This window comes from Mercenaria mercenaria, chromosome 14, assembly GCF_021730395.1.
Source record: "Mercenaria mercenaria strain notata chromosome 14, MADL_Memer_1, whole genome shotgun sequence".
Classification (NCBI taxonomy): domain Eukaryota; kingdom Metazoa; phylum Mollusca; class Bivalvia; order Venerida; family Veneridae; genus Mercenaria; species Mercenaria mercenaria.
This window is the reverse complement of record NC_069374.1, coordinates 29,756,062-29,778,073: the sequence shown is the minus strand read 5'-3', so window position 1 is coordinate 29,778,073 and position 22,012 is coordinate 29,756,062. Positions and strand designations below refer to the sequence as shown.

The 22,012-nt window shown below is 33.1% G+C and overlaps 1 protein-coding gene across 1 annotated transcript; it reads left to right on the top strand.

Annotated features, from left to right (window-relative positions):
• The first annotated feature begins 1,202 nt into the window (after positions 1-1,202).
• Positions 1,203-11,987, top strand: LOC123527141 (putative mediator of RNA polymerase II transcription subunit 26). The gene is made up of 3 exons (XM_045306428.2): positions 1,203-1,545; positions 6,768-8,214; positions 11,472-11,987. The coding sequence occupies exons 1-3, from the start codon at positions 1,491-1,493 to the stop codon at positions 11,743-11,745; spliced, it is 1,776 nt and encodes a 591-aa protein (XP_045162363.2). The 5' UTR covers positions 1,203-1,490; the 3' UTR covers positions 11,746-11,987.
• The last annotated feature ends 10,025 nt before the right edge of the window (positions 11,988-22,012 follow it).

Below are 22,012 nucleotides of genomic sequence, written 5' to 3'. Positions count from 1 at the left end.
TTGTTTCTTTAGTTTAAGGCCATCAAGAAATTTATGGTATACGCTGCTGAAGTACATTTAGCGGAGAGCGACTGAGAGTTAGAAGAGGCATTATAAGAAGGCAGCCATCTTATTGTTAATGACGTCATTATTCATCTAGTAATTACCCTTGCAAATAAATAAATCGCCAGTTTCTTGAGTTTTAGGTGCAAATCGGGACCCTTCCTCTCTCATTTTGGGTGAAAGAATACAGATATTGTTTCTTTTCAGAAGTTAATAAAATATCATAAATAAATATCTAAAATGAATTGACCCAATGCCAAAGGTGATGGTTTGATTCAGAAAATAAACACCCCTTTCAATTTCTACGAGGTCAATGTTAACACAGCGAAAGTCCTTTCACAATAAATGATTTAGATCCACTAGTTTGAAAGTGACAGGAAGGACACATGGGTTTTGTACACAACATGCCACTGAACCGTAACAGCTGTCGGGAACTGTACAGCACTAAGGTATGTTCCTAGAAATTCACTTGGTAGTAAATTTTATTATATACTTATATACATTCTGTCAAATATTCGGCATCTAGTTCACAAGCAAATATTAACAGACAGAAAAATATTCCGTATTGTACCTTTTGTATTGTATGTTCCGGACTACTTTTATTTAATATGCATGACCTGACGCAGTTCTATAAAACTTCACTCAGTTCTATTTTAACATCGATAATCATTGCAGATGTTGTTCTATAACAAAACAACCAACAAAAAGCTGGATGTATATAATAAAAGGGTCATTATAACTGTATCTAGATCTGGGATTTTGTATCCGGTTCTCGTGGATTTTGCAAGGTTTGATCACACTCTGCGCTTGCGCACCTCGTGAGATCCCATCTGACAAAATCGATGCGAGTCAAATACAGCATCCCAAATCGAGTTACTATTATAATAACCCTATTATATGTTCCGTTTTAAATGTAAGGATTAAGCGTTTAGTGTTCAAGGTTTATTGTAAACATAAAAAAGCACAAAGAAATGAAAAACACTCCTACAATAACCTCAACTATATACATTTGTCAGGGGCACCATATTATGTTATTTATTTTCGTTCCAAATTAAGTGTGGACAGAATTATATTTTAATGTCATATTTCAAAAAACTGACAGCGACGTCAAAATTTAAGAGTTTAAATTAATGTGAAATATTATAATCAAGTTGTCAAAAATATCGCATATAATGCGTGGAAAAGAACTTGTCGCGTGTAATTATGTCGCTTTTATGAATAAAACGCTCAGTGATTTGTATTCTAACAAGAAATTTACTGTTGTTAGTGAACACAGCATGTGTTCGTACTAGGTACCTTCTGGAAATTTGGATTTCATGATATTTTTTTCGTATTTCGATAGAAATTGCATGAGTCATTTCCAAGTAAGGCACTGGCATTCAACTGGACTTATTTTCTGTTTGATTTAATACTAATTTTTTTAATTATCTTAACTCGTTGTTGCGATAATGAAGGTGCTGTTCTTAATTATACTTTTGGTAATTTTTACAACAACAGATGCATGTGAGTATAGTTCTTTCCTATTTCATTGTTTTGATCTTTTTCAATTCGTGAGAAATAAAATAGCTTTATTGTATATTATATACAATTGTATGTGTACATTTATATGTTTTATTTCCTCATCGGAAATCTTTATTGAACCCATTATCTGAGATGCCATTGAATATTTGATATATGTCTGCTTAATTGTTTAGAAAAATAATTTAAGATTACCATTTAGATATTAATCGAAAATATGTAACATATTTTGCCTGTTCTAAACACGTAAACAAAGAAAGATATCGTTAAGAATTCTTACAGGTGGTTAGTATGAAATTCATAAAAGTTTAGTCGTGTATTATAAGTATATGCTATTGTTTGTCTGATAAGTCTTTTACTTTCTCTACTTTTGTATACATGTATTACTCCGCAATCATTAACGCATTCGTATGACAGTTATTTAAAATGAGCAGAGGTTAGTTATTTAAAGAATGAGAAAGGTTAAGAGAAAACATTAGTGTTAAGGTTGAAAACAAAATAGAAATTTTAAACAATAGGTAGAGTAGCCAGTCGCTCATCAAATAGGCAAAAACTTGGGGCTGTACTGTATAATGATTGTTTGGTTATTCCATTGTCGGATTATTCTTTGAAACAAAATGTTTCAGTACAATCATGTGCGTGAATAAGGTAGTCGTGTGACATATGATATGAGTCGTAGTACAAGTCGTATAATCTATCTCGTATTTTTATCAGAAATTGTGTAATATATCTTATGGATTGTAACAGAAATCGTGGTAGATGTTTTATCACTCGTAACATATTTTTTTTTCTATTGGATAATTAGACATAAGTTCGTATCCTTTTTACATTAAATAATACAATACTTTATCTAAATAACTTTTTGTTTACCTGTTCCTTTAAATAGTTGTTTTCATTTGTTTCTCGTGCTTGGTGTTTTCTCTTAATCGTGCACGAGATAGAGTCGTTTACATAATGTGTACTAGTGTATATGAAGACATGGAGAACCATATTATTTGATCCAGGCCAGTGTCACGTAATTTCTAGACGTTTCTGCAGTAAGCAACAGCTTATGCGAAATACATTTGTTTTGATTAGCTTTATTTGTGATAGTTTAATGTTGTTTTAATGGCGTGTTTCTTGTTTTAATACACTACATGTGAAGATATTGCGATTGGTGACATATTCATTACAACATTACTATTGCATTTGTATATATGTTCTAATTTTAATTCTTAAAATAAAGCAAATGGTGTTTATTGCGTGGGAACGCATTTAGAATATGTAGTTGATAAATGTCCGTGTAAAGATATATGCCCAATAAAAAGTTATACATATTCAGTTTCCTCTCTTACACTTGTCACTTCAAATGTAATCGATCTGAGTAGTTGTTATATGTTTCCTGGTCAAAAGTGTACAATTCATTTAACCCTTATCATGCTGGACACGCTTGATTCTGCACTTGCGACCAGTGCAGATCATGATCAGCCTGCACATCTGTGCATCAGCCTGCACATCTGTGCAGTCTGATCATGACCTGCGCAGTTCGCCATTCAGTCGGTATCTTTTTGGTATGCACCCCTTTTAACAGTTAATGGTACTGTCCATCTTGAAGGATGGTCAAGTTCATTATAGAAATTAAGCAAGCTAAGGATTAAATATGTCAGATGATACGACATCGCATACTTCAGCAAGAACAATATTTTTAATTGTTCCGTTAATCATGTAGCAGTGGTTTTAGACTGGGGCAATTTTTATTTTAGCATTATGAACATTAATTTCAGTTTCAAGCTATAACATAATGTTTTACATTACACGTTATAAACACTTTCCCAAAAACGACTCATTATGGTTTGTAAAACGTAAATGCACTGAATTTACAGATCAATACTTTTAAAATAGAGCTACACAGAAGCCAGTCCTGCATGGTGTTGCATATTTCATAAGCTAATATGAACAGACATAATCAAACCGAATCTGCTTGCTTCGAAAGGAACTTTTGATAAATGCTATGCATTGACCTTAAATCCAGACTAACTTATCCATATCACTATTTTAGGTAACTTACGGCATTTTAAATTTAGATCATTGGTTAAAGTGTCATTCCTGTTCATATCTCTTGACTATAGGTTGAATCTTAACCTTTGAGTTGCCAGTAGTTCAATGGTAGAGTGTCCGCTTTGAGTCCGGGAGGTCATTGGGTCGAGTCCAGGGTACATTAAACCAAAGGCTTTGAAAAAAAGCCACTGCTAGCTCCCTTGCTTGACACTCAGCGTATGAGATAAATTAAGCCCAAGTTCGTATCTGTTACTGTATGAAATGGTGGTCGCAAAAGAGCTTTATAATTTGTTTGTCTGCTAATTATATGCGACGTTGAATAATGTTTACCTTAACCTTTATGTTTTAACCCTATCAGACTTAATAATCGATTGGGCTTTTGTATCCTTACAGGGTTTGTCTTAAATAAAATAGAATCACGTCGAAATGAAACAGTGAAAACTTTTGAGTCATCGTATAGTAACATGCAGTATGCTCAAATTAGAAATTACACTTGAAAACACATCGTTTATCTTACAAAAACAGTTGAAGCACATCAGTCAAGATTCAAGACTATAAATTATCTTATGATGTCAAAACTATGTCTTACTACAGCTTAAGTGAAAGCGAACCCCGTTTCCTTGTGTGTATGAGTGCGTATATGCGTATGTGTGTGCGTTGGTTCGTTCTATTTTTGTTGGGTTTTTTACATGGTTGCTGTTGTGAAGTATGTTGGAGAGATTAGTGAAAAAATCTTACAAGTTCGTTTAGTAAGTTTCTAACAACGTCATAAAAAGACACGAATACATAATATTATATAATATGAGTGCAATATATTGGCACTAATTCGGTCACTTGTGTATACATGTACATGTATCATTTATGAGCTGTGCATAAGTCTTTTACTGGGTTAATATAGACATTATTCGAAGTATCAAAACGGTCATATAGAAAATGGACGTTTAGTCTTCTAGTAAAACGCGAATGAAAATGAGATTCAAAATCTAAGGGACATAAAACAAGTTTATCCAATGATATTGTCAGCTAACATGACATGCACCGAATCTGTTATAGGACTGTTATGAAAGCACGTGTTTCATTAAATGATAGTATTTAAACACCACACGAAAGACTTCAAATTGGTTACAACACCCGTTTCCAACATTTAAATATTTAAGCACTATACGACAGACTTTAGACTAGCTCAGGATTATAATGAAAACACCTGTTTCCTAACATTTTAATATCTAAACACTGCACGAAAGTCTTACAAAGAGATGTTTCAATAATGACGATTAGAGGTCTTTCTTAAGGTTATAAAGTCTTAATTGAACACATTATGAAAACGCCTGTTTTTTAATTATTCATTATAGCAGTAACAAAAAAGTGAACTTTATTTCGAATGATATTAGAAAAGAAATCCCTTTTTCACTAAAACACAACTAAACCCGAATTCGATAGTGTTATTTGCTCTTGAAAAGTCATGAAGTTGGTTTTTTTAACGGTAGTAAATTTCCCGCGCTTTGCTTTAGTTGTATGTAAATTCCCTTAAAAAGTACATTCTAACGTCTAAAATGTATAAAAGAAGAAGAATATGTTGTACAGTAGCAGGCAATTTTAGTAAGTAGACTCGTGGCGAAATAACAATAGAACATTGGCAAAATAAATATCATCAAATCAAAACTTTCAGTACTAGCAATCGTTGACGACGGTTTGATTTAAATGACAGTAAGAAATCATTACTTACATTTTGAATCTTAACAATCTATGAATAATTATTTTTTTAGCAAATGTAATGAAAAAGCAGGACATTTATTGTAGCCATTTATATATGTTTACTAAATTTTCACTGTATATTGCTGCAAATGTCAACTCTCATTGAATTGAATATCAACATTTGTTTTTAGTTTGTGTTATGTCATTAAGTAGACGCAATATTAATATAATGAATTTAGTCGTCTGTTTATAGATCTTGTTTATAGAAAGGAATTGTAGAATTTCGCTGAGTACGTCAAGTGATAAACCTCATTATATCGGCATTCGTAAAGACAAATATGGAGCATCTCATTTTAATAAATGTGAAAGGACTCAATATAATTCTTATGTGGAAAAACATCGCGGCTACCTTAATTTAAACATGGCAATATTGACGTCATGTCGACATATTATTCGACGCCATAGCTGAGACGAGAAAGAGAGCTACATATGACATATTTTGGATACTGCAATATAAAAGACATTTCATGATTCAAAATGATATAATATGACAGTGTAACACTTGATAAACACACTGTAACCTGTTCGACGTCGTGTTTTAATGATATTAAAATTAAATATTTGACGTCATATCGACGTACTCTTTGCCGCAATACAAGTGCCAGGAAATGGTGTTTCTTTATTTCAGTCAATATTTACATAAAAGCCGTACAGCCGTATAAAAATAATGTAATATATAGTCATGCCATAATATGTTTAAACCTTCTCACTTGGTTAAACGTCATGTTAAATAATTCTGCCGCCGTATAAGCTCTTCGTGGTGTTTAATTATTTGAAAACTTTGTTCTGCTACATATTATTTCTAAGATAAATACTGCCTAATGCATGTTAGCACCTGAATTACATAGCGAACGCACAATTCATATTAAACTGTTACCATTTTCATAAATTTCTACAAATATATATAATTCGAAGGTGTGAGCCTTTAGTTTGTTTGTTTTGTTTTGTCTAACAACGTCAAACTGGTGACTGAACCATGCATATATTCAGTTTATGTATTGAAATTTTAAAAACAGATAAAGAGTGGCCTTTATGCTCCATCCGTCCCCGAAATATCGGTAAATGCAAATAGAATAAAATCAAATACACTGTATACACATTTTTCTTAACCTTTAGCCTGCTGGCGGCAAGTGATTTTGCTTTTGCGACCAGTGCACTGTTCGCTATTCGGTCAGTAAATTTTCAGTGAACACTCCTTCGAATAATAAAATTATAGACCAGTCAGTTTTAGAAATTTAGCAGTGTAAAGGTTAAGAAGACAGAAAAATATTATAGTGAAACTGAAAATGTACTCGTATCACACTAAATGGCATTCTGTTATTTTCTAAAGCAAAACAAAGCTTAATGAAAATTCGTGGCAGTATCTGAAACACACACTTTTTCTTATTCATCATTATAATATCATCTCGTTGCAGATGGATTCCTCACTAAAGACAAAGGTAAAACTATAGGAAAACGTAAGCAAGCTTCAACTTTGAAAAAGACGGTGGTCGTGGATAAAACTGGATTAGCAAAAAAATCATCAATTCCAAACAGTACACCAAAGGCTATTGTGGCAAATAAACCACTCTCTGCTAACGAAAAAACTCTTCCACCAACTGTAAAGAAAGCAACTGTTGATAAATTACAACTTATTGAGGAACAGCATTACCATGGAAATCGGGAGCTGCTGATCAAACATTTACAAAGACAGATTGAGCTGAAAAAGAAACAAGAGGTTCAACAGCAACAAGGAGCTCATTCTAAGATAACTTCGCAAACTAAAATTAAACAGAAACCAAATAAACAGAAGCACCAACAACAGATACAGCAGACAAACGACCTCGTTCATAAACAAAAAGGACAACAACCAGATATTCGTCATGCTATTCAGGAAAGAACGAGTGGTAATAGCCCGGAGAGACTTAAGCAACAAATGCAACCAAAACAACAAAATATGCAGCTACTACAAACTCATCAAGAACTGGCACATCAAGTTCAACCTCAACAACATCAATTAGCACAGCAACAACAAAGTATTCAGCAGCAACAAATGCAAATTAGACATCATATTCAACCGAAACACAGCCAGCAAAATATACAATTTTCACAACAGCATAACCTGCCACAACAAGCCCAGCAACAACAAAGTATGCAACTGCTACCACAGCAATCCAATATGATGTTGCAGCAGCGGCACAGCCAACCGCAACAGCGCCAACAACTTCACAATCAACAGAACCTGCATCTGTCTCAACAATCTAACATGATCTCGCTACAACATGGAAACCAGCAGCAACAAAACAGTCAACAGATACTAATTCCACAACAACAAAATTCTATCCAGCAACTTCCACTGCAGTCTCAGAATAACATTTTACAAGACATAAACCATATCGAACAAAGCTTTCTGCCGCAGCAGGACCTATTGCAAATACAAAATCAGTTTAAAAATAGAAACAAAGTACCACCCCAGATGCAAATGCAGCCGATGGATATGCATCAACCTCTGAATTTCATGCAAAATGAAAACCCAGCTTATAAGTCTATTCAGACGCATGCGCAGATACAAGTTCAACAACCGATTCGCATTCAACGATTACAACAACAACAACACAATAAACTAGTGGCAAATCCGGTACAAGTTGGTCAACACAACACAAATGTGTTACAAGGACAACACGTTTTGATGCCAATCAACAATCTGCCAATGGTTCCTGAACGATATGTTCTTATGGGCAATACCGGTACCAACAATAACAACCATGCACCCGCACCTGTTACACCAACCCCTTTGTCAACCACGACAACAGCAAAACCAACAACAACAACTACTACTACAACGCCAAAACCAATTACAACAATGCCTACCACTACAACCAGGTAAGGTAACCGACAGAAATGAATTTTCAACGGACGAACATAAGTTTAGCACTCAAGTATTTCCATTAACTTTATATTAGGTGAAATTAGAACTGTTGTCAAAGCTAGTTAATTAGTACTGAGAGAATCAGAAAATTCAGCTTTTTGATAAACATTTTTCAAATTTATTCGCTATATATAGTTACTATTAGTCATCGTTCTGTTTTCTTTGCACATTTAATAAGTTAAACATAATGTACTCTATCACAAAGTTAAAGGGAGTGCACTCTATACTTATAAAGTAACTGTTTTATTAATAACGCGAAATATTTATTTATTTAACAGTAATTTGTCACACAACATAAACGTGTATAAAACTGACAGTCGTCGCGTGACATTAGTTTCCTGTATCACCTGTTGTTTGTTTTTCATGAACTATTCATGTCTTAATTTGCTTAAAGACTAGACCAAAGAGATGAACTGTTATTGTATATAGTTTACAGAGGAGGAAATCAAGTTATTTGTATTAAAAAAACTATGCATTAGGTTTGATATAGCACGTACTTAAAAATATATGTCTGAACAAAGTATGAAACTGTATTAAGTACTTATTTCTATTTATTTATTTTGTTGGGTTTAGCATCGCACCGACACAATTATAGGTCATATGGCGACTTTCCAGCTATTATGGTGGAGGAAGACCCCAGGTGCCCCTCCGTGCATTATTTCATCACGGGCGGGCACCTTGGTAGAACCACCAACCTTTCGTAAGCCAGCTGGATAGCATTAAGTTCTTAACAAACTTGTTCGTTTTTTTTTTTTGTAATTTTAAAGTTTAATTCATTTGGTGAACATAATTTCAATATGGAAATGCTTATTTTCGTGATCGGATATTGATAGAACAAGAAATCGATATAACATGATATTTTGACTTTGCAGCTTACACTACAATGATTTTAACGAATGATGGACTATGCAGACGTGCACTGCTTTTTGCTATAGGTCCGCGTCTTATCCTCATGGCGGTACATAATACAAGAATTTATCATTTGATAAACACACTGTAACCTGTTCGACGAATTTTGTACAATATTTTGTATAAATATCATTCTAGCATATCGCAGTAAAGATAGAGTAGTGAAAAATCATAACGATGTACATAATTATGAAATAACAGGGAAAAAATCTATCAATACAAGTCACGTTGAACTAAATTTCTGAAAAGGACTGGTTCGTCATTCAGTAATGGGCAATACCATTTATTTTTCGAAGGGGTGTTCACCGAAATTTTACCGACTGAATACGGCCAGTGCAGACCTTGATCAGTGGCAGAATCACGTGCCACAAGCAGGCTGAAGGTTAAAGCTCAAACATATAAATTACTAAATAGCAATATATTTCTTTAAAAGATGTCTGAAAATGGTCATTATTTTCCCCGGCTAAAGATTCAAGGGCATAGTATATATATATATTTTATTTTATGTGATTGAAATATCAAATTGTAAAATCGAAAATTACACCGCGTGTGTTAGACGTTTATTTATTTGTACGGACGTTTTGTATTAAAAACAATATACATTGCAAGTCTTGTGCAACCGGATGGACATTATGTAAATAAGCGCAATGTCATTTGTCAAATAACTTATTCTTGATATAGCGCCATAGATAATTTATTATTAGAAACCTTAATTAACATCAAGTGTGCACAGATCGTGCTGATCTGACACACAAAATGTACATTGTTTAGATGAAAAGCATGCTATTCAATGTGAACGTATGAAGAATGAGTTAATGACATTTAACTAAGGAAAAGTATGGCATTGTATATGTGACGTGTTGTTTAAATTAAATGAAAAGTTAAATTTTTATGTTCAAATATGACGCTTCATGACAGGTTTTCATTTTTATGCATTATTAATTAACCCAGTGACTGTCAAAAACTTAAATGTATGGGTTGTTTTAAAGTTAAGAAGTTAATGACACAAATGGAGGATATGTCATTTCATGCCATTCTAGTGTCTTAGATTCTAACATGGAATTGACGTTCTTATAATTAATGTCGAGTTCAAACCCAAATTAATTAATAGTTCATGTCACACACTGTTTTATTATGTATGTAAATTTATACTTGTTTATCAAATAAGATCAAATCTGTCTATGGTACCGTTCGTTACAAAACAATATGTTCAAAACTATAATCTTTGGAGGTAAGACATTTTAAACTTTCATTCTTCAAAAATGTTTTAGTTGATCATTTTATATTTATAAACTAAAATAGTACATGTTCAATCCATGTAAGAAAGCAGTAGATCCAAATCATTTTTTTTTCATATAGATTTACATGCAAATTAAATAAAATATTTCATTTCAAAGCGTTAAATACATTTTTACATCAATGTTTAGGCTTTACATTTGGCGTTTGCAATATGACTTCTTCTCGGCGATATATGACCATTTTGTGTCGATTCGCCGTAAAACCCAACTCACTCACTCAAAGCGTTAAAACTACCGTAGTATCCAAAACAGTCACAACTTACTATAATACTGAGGCACAAATGTCTCTTAAAGGAATAAATGTCTACCGTTTTAGTTAGCTAAGACACCTTGACAAAATTTAATGCTAAGAATGGTATTTGTTACGTGAGTGTGAAAAGTTAGTTAAGGTTCTTTGTTGTAGAATAGTGCTTGGGTTTATGTAAACTAAGATAATTTGATCTTATAAGTATAAAAGAGGTGTAGATAAGACGGTGTTCTGCTAAGTTTGCCAGTTAAGTGTATTTATCATCTGGGGCCAGTTGTTCGAAACTTTAACCGGCTGTTAAACTAACCGCTGGTTAAATTTTAATTCAAAACACTAGTATCGATGGGAAAGACTAGTATGGTGTTTTGATTTTATTCTAAAGAATTTTCAAATTTCATAACTCTTAACTCATACATTTGTTTTCTAAGTCTTCTAAAATGTCGAAAACTAACCCTTAAAAGTTAAACAACTGTTAGCTTAATCCCCTGTTAAAGTTTCAAACAACAGGGTCCAGGGAGACAACAACTATTAAAGATATGGTGTGCCATTGGCCTGTCTAGAACCATTGTATATTTTAATTGCTTGCTTTAAGCAAAAGAGGAATACATATATATTAAACATGGTATTGTTTTATTCAGTTCATCACCCGTATTTATATCAATCTTTATTTGCTGCACTTCTGATTTCTTCAAAATCAGTTCTGTTTTTTTTCTACAACTGATCATGTTTACTGGTAGCAAATATATTCTTTTTTCAGAGCGGAAGAACATACCATGAAGAGGGAAACTGGAAGTTTTAAACAACGTTTTTTCGAAAAGGAGATGCGGAAACAGGATCTGGAAATTGTAAAATTAGAACTAGAAATTCGTGCTCTTAAGAGGGCGGAAAGAATTGAAAAGTTACCAAAGGAGTTTGAATTAGAAGCTAAAAGGCGGGTGGCTAAGACACCTACCCCTACGACAACCACTACTACTAACCCTTTCTTCGATATGATGGGAAATAAGAAGATGAAGTTTCCCTTTGACTTTTGACAGAAGCCTGTAGATATTCATCCTAAATCTACAGTGAAGTATAAAACTGAATATGAGATCGAAGCAGAAATTGCTCAGCATAAACCTTATGAAAAACATGATTATGGCAGTCAGGGAACAGCAAAAGAAATGCAAACATTAAGTCCAGAAACATTGAAAATTGATCCTATTAATTTTGATTCTACATCTATGAAGCTGACATTTCGGGTAACGCCTAAATTAAAGAATAAACGTAAACCTTACCTCCCTTTCACTCCTATGTTTTTTCCTTTTGGATTTCATTAAAGTAAAAAGATTAAATTCATAAATTTACAGCATTTCAGGCAATATCTCTTGTACAACGTTGAACATTCTGTTCTAGAATAAGGTTGTGTCTCATTCTACACATTAACATAAACTTAGAAATGTGTTTATTGAAAACTTCCTTTATCTGCAACAAAAAGTACTCAGTTGAAATAAAATGTAAAGAAAAAATATAACTGTGCTGACATAATTCATGCTTTTGAGCGAGCCTCTGTACGAAGATACTACAAGAGCACGGTTTGTAACCTTAAACTATTCAACTTCTAGATTAATAGCCTTTCATGCACATTGAAAAAAGATGATTGTATTCAAGGCTTCTACTAAATCATGAATTTTAGTTCAGGAATAAAACCAGAAAGGATATTTCGTTACTTCTTCCACGACATATACTGTAAGTCACTAAATGACCTAAAGTGTGTCGATGTAATATAAAACCCGACAAAACAATACACAGACAATGGTATAAGAAATATAATAAAACCTATTAGAAGATCCTTTGTAAGCATATGTACAACAAAGCAAAATAAAAGCCGACTAAGACTGACTCGTGAGAGGAAATGAAATGTGCAACACCTCTCGCGGCCTTGGCGCTGGATTAAGCGGAAATCTTTTAAAGGAAAATTGAATAGACTCCATAATTCTAATGGATCTGAAAATATAACAACCATGAGTTAAATGACAGAAAGACATTTTACAGCCGCTACAAAGCACTAAATGACAACTTTTGTACGAACGAAATTATTAGCTAGATGTTATATAAATGCAAAAAATAAAACCATGAACGACAAGAAATTATCATAAGCGAAATAACACAGCAATATATTGACATCTTGCAATATATAAGAGTCACAGGCAAAACATATCGAGACAAGTACCAAAATGTACATAAATGTGTTGATGGCAAAGAATAACCGTTTCAGTAACTATACTTTAAAATGCATTTATACATTTAGTTATATTTACAGTCTCAAATGATTTACTATATGATCTTCTCAATGCATACAACGGGCGCCAGGGTTTGTTTCCGCAAGCAACTGTCATATATTTAACCACTCAGAAAAAATGCAACTGGACTTGTTAAATCGTGGACTACAGTTTGGAGCCATAAATCATATGAAGCTAGAAAAGGTATAGTTCTTTTTTGCAGCATGTTATATGTACGACCCCACATGCATCTCTCGAACGGTTTTTATACCATATGCGTGCTAATTAGTTCAAAGACCGCCTGCTTAGCTCAGTAGGGAGAATGTACATCTACGGATCACGGGGTCGTGCGTTCGATCTCCGGGCGAGGCGTATGTTCTCTGAGAAGATTTGATTAAAGACATCGTGTCTGGAATCATTCTTCTTCCAGCTCTCACGTGGGGAAGTTGGCAGTTACTTGCGGAGAACAGGTATGTACTGGTACAGAATCCAGTAACATTTGTTAGGTTAACTGCCCGCCGTTACATAACTGAAATACTGTCGAAAACCCGATTTTCGGATCTAGATGCATGTTTGGTAACAAATGCCCTCTAATATACATTCTAAAAATTCCGCTAGGGCTGATCATATCTGGATATCGCTAGATAGGTTTATATTACCAAATGAGTGAATTTTTCCTTGCTATGATTTTTTTTTCATTTGTATAAACAAGCTATTGTTTTTCGCATCTGCTCTAACTTAAATCTAAAATAAAATCACAACAGGTGATGCATATAAAGTGTGATCATTTACTGACACAAAGCTGGTGTTTTCAAACCAAAACGTTGTTACATAAACACGTCTTGTAATTTACATTTATTTAATTAAAAAAGTTTCCTAATGTAAAAATGATAACATTTTAAGTGCTACGCGGTAAAGGAGTTCTAAAACATCAAGCAAAGAAGCAATTCGAAAATATATTCTTCACAACTGCTCTACATAGACATTAATTATGTATTCAGTCATGAGTATATTTCTTCAATAACATGATGCTGTAAATTTAGGATGATTATCTACAAAGGTTCCTTCATATAAATGATCTCAGGTGACGTTTCATCATTTACTCGTATGCTGTCTCAAGCTTTCCCTTCAAAACTGTTACAGTGCATTTTCATTTAACTGTAATTTGGTAACAGGTGTGATAATCATTCAAAATGTTTACATTGGTTTTTGCTTTTTTGATGATGTCTTTTGCTTACAGCACCGAGCGTTTGTTGTCATTTTATATTTGTATCCGTTGTGTATGGCATCCGAGAGTTGTTCTACATCTTCTTTGCGGTATTGTATGATCAGCTTGTTCAATTTTGGTTGATACCAAAAAATCTTTGTATAAATCATAATGTATGTTTTTATTTGTTCTCTAATTACAGTAGCTAACCAGTTCAAAAAGTAAAGAAAACAGATTTATTTGTATTGGTGCTACCTTGCATATGTTAAGTATTTCATAATTGTTATACACTGGAAATAAAATGCTGTTAAAGTGCAAGCGGCTTTTTCTTCTTCAATTATATATTTATGTCGTAAAACCTAACCTTCAACGTTCATACCATAGAACAGAATAAATACTGGAACAGAAAGGTTACATAAATACAATTCATGTGTCCATTTTAATTTAGGTAATCGATAGATTATTTGTAAGAGATCAAAATTAAGTGTAGCTCTCCCTTGGAATGCGAACTCATATGGTCATATTGGTGTATCAGCATGATGACTAAATAATAAAAAATAACACAGAAATCTTAAAACAATGGAAGACAGCTGACGTGTTCACATAATACTGTATGACAATAAAAACATAAAATTATAGTTGACTTAGTAAATGATTTTGACGGCAACCTTAAAAATAAAATGTAAAGTTTCGGTGCATTACTGATGAGATGGTAACCAAAGCCAACCCATGTCAGCAAATGATTAGATCCCAAAACCTTTGACCTTTGGAACTGTAAAAGAACCTCTCCCAGAACCTTGTATTGTGACTGTGGATAGTTTTGGAGGAGAAAAAGTGTTCACACATACAATCAAGTGCTGTAATTGCTTCTGTCTGAAAAAAATGAGTCAGGGTTACTTGATCAACTCGTTTCGATACAGGTAACAAATTTAATGATATGAACTCTTATGAGACCTCGGATCTTAATCTAAAACAAATCTTAGTAGCATATTCTTTGTTATTTGCAGAATCAGCAGTATAAAACAATAGCTTATTCTTTACAAAAGCTGCCTTGTCATTAACATAGTCTAAAAAGAGAACAGGATCTAAAATTAACCCTTGAAGAACACCGGAAATAATACTAGAATAATGGATAATGGACCTAGAATCACTTGCCCCTCACCGATGTGGGATCGAACCTCGCTCGGGGCGTTAAATTTATCATGTTATGAAGCTATCCACCTAGATACAGAAAGGCGGGGCCCACTCTTGATGAAAGTATGCACGATGGCACACCTTGGGTCTTCTTCTACCATCAAAAGCTAGAAAGTCGTCATATGACCATTAACTGTGTCGGTGAAACGTTAACCCCAACAAAAAACATTTGAAATCTGATATAATCCGGCAGATGAAACAGGCATATGTCTGTTGAATAACCACGCCTGAAACCAGACTGAAACTTATATAATAAATCGCTGGTACTAAGATACTCTTTAACCTGATTATACAAAACTTTTTTAAATACATTACCTTAGAAATAATTTTAAAGAATAGATACTGGGCGATAGTTTTCTTATTCTTTCACAATAAACCCGGTTAACAAATGGTGGAACATGACCTGTTAAAAGACTCAACGACGAGATTTTTTGTGTCGGCTGAATAATTATGTTGATAAAATGTGTACATTGACTTTCTGTTTTGAACATGTTTTGAACATGTATAGACACTATCAGTAATGTAACATAGGTCAGATAATATATCAACCTGACTGAAATTTCCGCAAACGGCATTCTTAAATGACAACTGCTGTCACACATTAGCCGGGTGATAGACTTACTGCAGTTATGAAGTCTTAAAGAATAACATCCATCTCATCATTGGACCGCTTTTATAGTGCTATAAAGTATAAAGGGAACCTTAAAATCATTCTTATTTTCATGCAAACGTTACTTTTTATTCTGCTTTGAATTGCGTTTTTGTTTTTAGTTCTAATAATACTAGTATTTTTAACTCATGTCGGAATTAGATTTAATTTTAGTTTCATATAATTATCAGTTTATATTATGTGTCAGTCATTCTGTGGCAAAAGTGTTTAAAAAATTATCTAAAAATCCTCCAGGGAGATTTGTGTGCACAGATGCGTTTTTCAAAAAAAGGCAAAGTGTTTAGATATCTTTAAATGAAACGGTGAATAGGCAATTTTATCGGCTCGGCTCTTCAAAGAACGTTTAAAACTCATCTATCAGAGGTTTGTCAAAATCCAAAGTTTCTACTAGGATACCATGGTAGACTTCTGGTATGCGAGAATGAAAGCTAGTAAATGGGCAAAAAAGCAATAATTGCAATTTTGGTCCATAAGCTTTGACTTAGTCCTAAAGAGACCTTTAATCACACAGCACAACTATTTTTAAAAAAACACGCAACAATAAAGAAAAGTGACACAAGACAAAACACTGAAAAACTGATAAACCTCTATTAGCCCTTTGTCAGTGATACATACACGTATATACGTATGTTTTTACTCTTTTTTTTCAAAAATAATTTAGCTGTTTATGAGAGAAACGCACAAAACATGAAAGAAAACAAGACATGTTCAGAAAATACATCACAATGTTATACTCCTTCGTACTCAATACATTTGAAAAACAAGGAAAAATATCAAAAAGGGAAAGCCATGTTCAAAAAACGCAGCCTCTCCAAAATGAAACTCACAGCACGCAGATGTGCACACCACCAACGCGCACACACACACACACACACACACACACACACACACACACACACACGCAAAGCAAACACACGAGGACAAAACAAACAAATAAAGGAACACAGTGGGGCACCGTCTTGGAACGGACAGTGGCAAAAATACCACTAGGGTGCTTAAACCGGTTTATTGTGCACACCCAACCTCACTTTTACCCCCACCATGTTCCAAAGACACGGAAAGTAATCCCCGCCATGTAAATCTCTAACACACTCAATGAGTCTAACACGTGACAAAAGACATATTGTGCCTGAGAAACATTATTCTAATACACAACATAACTTATGTTGCAAATGTATAAATATAGCAATGCGTGCATCGTAAGCTTCGAACATCTGACGTGTTTAATATGATTACATAGTCAGCCTCAACATCAATGAATAATTGAACGACACGCAAGGTGGAAGGTGTGTTTCATTTGCATTGTTATGGCTATCAGTTATAGAAATAATCCAGTACAGAATGTGAAGATCACAATTATAGTATTATCATCAGACTATAAATGCTCTGTAAAATTACGGCTTGTATTTCTCAAATCAAAGTCCGTAATGAACAAGGTGAAAATCTGATTCCGTATCATGTATGTACCTGGATTTCTTTCATTAATAATGAATGACCTGGTAAATAAGTAGTCATGTTTAACATTCAAACGCTGATAAATGACATCGAGTCTCATTCAAAACTGCTATATTTTCTGTCTTTCTTTTGCCGCTTTGACATCTCTTTAAAGGCAAAGAAAATCTCCTATATAAGTGACCCCCCACCCCCCAAATTCCAGACTTTTTAATCCCCAATATACAAGATCCTGTCTGGTCCAGTCTGATAAGGGTCCATAAAACCCCTGTAGACTTGACATGTAGCCTAATTATTGTCAGAGAATCATAAATTTTATTGCCTACAGGTAAATTGGTTATTTCCTGTGTTTTGCATTTTATTAATTGAAATGCTGTTGTTTTTTTAGTCTTTTTTCAGCATGTACACAAAATTATTTTAATTGATAAGATACTAATTTTGATTGCTCAGTCATGTTGAGTAATGTCCTGGCCAATTAAATTATAACTCTTATAGCAAAGCATTTCTCACTATAAAATAATTATTCAAAACTTAATAAGAGAAATTACAAGTTTGTTTATTCAGTGATTATGATCTTTTTATCAAAAGTAACAAAATAAAAACGAAAAAAAAAGAAAGAAGATAATTGCTGGATTTTATTAGAAATTAAAGAAGCGTTCAGCTGCATTTTTAATAGATAAAGAAGGTATATAGACAGAAGGATGTTATATATTAAAAATGCTTAATTCCTCTTGTGTTGTCTAAATAATGTTAACTTTCTTTTATGTATGATAAAATCCAGCAATAAAGATACATCATTGTCCAAAATACACAATAATTTATTACTTCTAAAAGCTATGTGCCTGAATGCATTTTTTTATATTTTTGATAATAAAAAACAGCAATAATGAGATGTAATTGTTAAAAAACTTACTTTATTAAAAATATGATAAAACACTGTTGTATCTTATCACTTTGTTTATTTAGCCCTAATTCAATCAAGCTTTCTAAACTCGTTATAAAGGTGAGAACTGATTTGCTATAAAGGTGAGAAATATCACCTGCAATTTATTTACTGCACAGTAGCTATACAGTAGCTTATTATGATAAACAGAAGCAAGTCTACCAATGGTCCTGACTTGTGTATTGACCCTTATCACCAATACGCAGACCTTATCATCTCCATAGGCCACATACCAGGCATACCAGAATCAGTGTCTTTAACGTATATATCGATTTATACGTTAAAGGGGGTTCCGTGGTCAGATTGTTAAGGTGGCTCACTTCAAATCACTTTCCTCTCACCGATTTGGGTTCGAGCCTCACTCAGAATTTTTCATGTAACTTAAAAGGAAGCCAACCAAGCTTACGGAATGTCGATGGTTCTACCTAGGCCGGTGATGCCTATGATATAACGCACGGAGGGCCACGTAAGATCTTCCTCCACCGTCAAAGCAGGAAAGTCGCCAACTAAAACAAAAAAATATACGCTAAAGTTTTATACCTATTAAATATCATATGACGAGTTATATGTAACTCGATACTTACTGACTATATTGAACGACTGACAGACGTTTATTAACTGCTCATCGAAACTGAACGCCAGTAGGCGTGTTTGAAGGTTTGCAGACATCTTAAAAAAGTAAAACATGCATTAAATCGGGAATATGCTAATTCTATGTTATACAGAACGTTGGGATGGAATCCTATAACTTCAACTCGGTTGCATTTCATTTAAATGAAAGAATATTTTTCTTGTATTTTAAAAACTTTATTCCATGTCTTGTTATTATTCGCTCAAAAGGCGAACTTAGTCATATTTCTCATGCAAAAAAATGTACCTTACTTTTTTCTTTTAATATATTGATACTATAAATACTTTTCTTTTTTCTTTTTTTTTTTTTTTTGAGGCCCAAATGGTAACCCCGTTTATTATCCCCGTAAACTGGTATAATAGGGGTCGGAGAGCCATCCACCTATTAACCTTACAATATATATGGTTACAATATACAATATGAAATTATGAAAAAATACAATACAACAATATATATTTTGAACCGTACAGTATGTATGTATACTATGAGATTATATAGTTCAACAATGTATATTTCTAAACTCCAGCAAATACAAGTGCATACACAGTAAATGCATAAATGCATTATTATATGATATATATAATACACATGATATTTACTTGATATTAAAACAAAACCATACATAATGGACTTTCTCAGATAATTCTCAGATAAAATAGATTTTTTTTGTATGGAGGTGGCCCTCAGATGGACCTCAAATTTTTTTTTACTGAAAAAGAAATAAGAAAAGCTGCTGACCAACACCCCCCCCTACCCCTCAAAAAAAAAGGTGGGGAAGGGGGAGGGGGTTGAGATAAAAAAAAATGGGGGGGGGGGGTACCTTTCCCTGATATCGTCAAATATAAACCCTTTATTTTACATTAGGTGTGGGTAATTTGAAAAGTAGCAAATGTAAGTATTTTTATACAAATCTGTAAATCTACTTATTAAGGTTTGGTCATATATTAAGTTTTTGAACCAGTTTTGACCAGTTTTTATCAAATTTTTGATACTCTTTGTTAAGTTTAGCTATATATTTCAGTGTTATGAATTTTTGTTTTAAATATTGAATAAACAATGGAATATTTAGACACTGTACACAATTTTCTTTAAACTTCGACTTATAAATGTAATCTTTATAGTTATCTTTAGCATATGAGAAAAGAAATTGCTTTTCTTGTATATTTAAGACTATTTCATATTCATTTTTCATCCAATTTTTCACTTCTGTTAAATAATTTTGAACATATGGGCATAGATTGAATAAATGTTCAATCGTTTCTCTCTGATTTTTACAGTAGGAACATATATTACTGTCGCTTTTTTTAATGACATATAAAAACGTGTTTGTAACAAGTATGTGTTGATTTATTTTAAACTGAAAATCTTTTAGCTTTACTTCTTTTATTGTCTGAAGATTTTTACAGTACTCCTTAAACTCTGACTCGGTAATTCCCATTGTTTGTATCCATTTATTTGGTACCATTATACTTTTCGTATCAACAAATGTATCATAAAAAATACGACTCCCTTTCCTTTCTTCGATCAATTTTTTTAGATAAGGATTTAAATACATATTGTTTTTATATTGAATTATATCATTTGCGTTTTGCCTTATTTTGTTTTTCCAGCCTATGGGTATATTTGAAATAATGCGATGTAAATCTAAAAAGGTTCCATTTATTGTGTAATTATTTTTCAGACTTTCTAAATTCAAAAACATTCCCTCATTATCAAGTAAATCTATTACATATACGATATTATTACGATACCAATTCTCTATGTATTCCGTTTTATTTCTGAAATGGTGGTTATACCATAAAGGTGAGTACAGAATGTCTTCTAAGTTGCTGATGTCACACCGTTCAATAAATTTACCCCAGCTATTAAGAACATTTCGCCAAAAAGGATTTTGTATTTCCATAGCGAGTATTTTTGAATATTGCGATCCTAAAGAAATAGTCTTATCAAATGAAAATGTCAAAAGAGAGTTCCATGTATCACAGTTAAAAATAGCTAATCTTCTTATCCAGCTAATCTTAAGGCTTATAATAAAAGCTTTGAAGTTTACCATTCTCAGTCCTCCGGATTCTATATTTTTGACTGCGTTTACTCTTTTTATTTTATCTGGTCCGTTATTCCATAAAAAGTTATAGGCAATAGTTTCTAATTGTTTAATAAATTCATCCGAGGGATCGGGGAGTGATATAAATATGTAGACGAACTTAGATAAGACGAGGGATTTTAGAATACTTACTCTTCCAAAAAGGGTAAGTTTTCTTTTTGACCATACACTAAGGATGTTTCTACACTTCAGCAAAATTTCAGGTGCATTCAGATTCCAAATATCATAAACATTTGCAGAGAAACGGACACCAAGTATTTCAATGGGTTCTTGACTCCAGTCTAATGGTTGATCAGTACATAACTTAAGTGCAGAGTTTCTTAATGAACCTATCCAGTAGGCTCTTGTTTTATCAATGTTTAATTTTAAACCTGACATTGTATAAAAGTCATTAAGTGTTATCAAACAGTGTCTTAGCGATTCTTCGGACCCGTTTAAAAACATCTGGGTGTCATCGGCATATTGACTGATTTTATATTGTTTATACGGCAAATTAATACCTACAATACTGTTATTTCGTCTGATCATTAGCCCTAATATCTCAGAACATAAAATAAATAAGTAAGGAGAAATTGGGTCTCCTTGTCTGCAACCCCTTTCAAGGAAGAAAAAATCAGACAGGTGACCATTTTGTAAAATGCATGTTTCACTCCCATTTTGAAATAAACGTATCCACTTCTTAAATGAGTTCCCAAACTTAAAGAAATCTAAAGTTTTATGTATAAATGCCATGAGATTGAGTCAAATGCTTGCTGAAAATCTATGGAGAGCAGCAAGCCAGGTATATTTTGAGAGTTAGTTTCAAACATGATGTCGTAAATAAGTCTGATGTTTTCCCC

Bases quoted from the DNA above. Each gene is read 5' to 3' on its own strand.
- LOC123527141 (XM_045306428.2), top strand. From the start codon at position 1,491: ATGAAGGTGCTGTTCTTAATTATACTTTTGGTAATTTTTACAACAACA. The intron at 1,546-6,767 runs GTGAGTATAGTT...ATCTCGTTGCAG, and splicing joins TTTTACAACAACAGATGCAT to ATGGATTCCTCACTAAAGAC. The intron at 8,215-11,471 runs GTAAGGTAACCG...TTCTTTTTTCAG, and splicing joins ATGCCTACCACTACAACCAG to AGCGGAAGAACATACCATGA.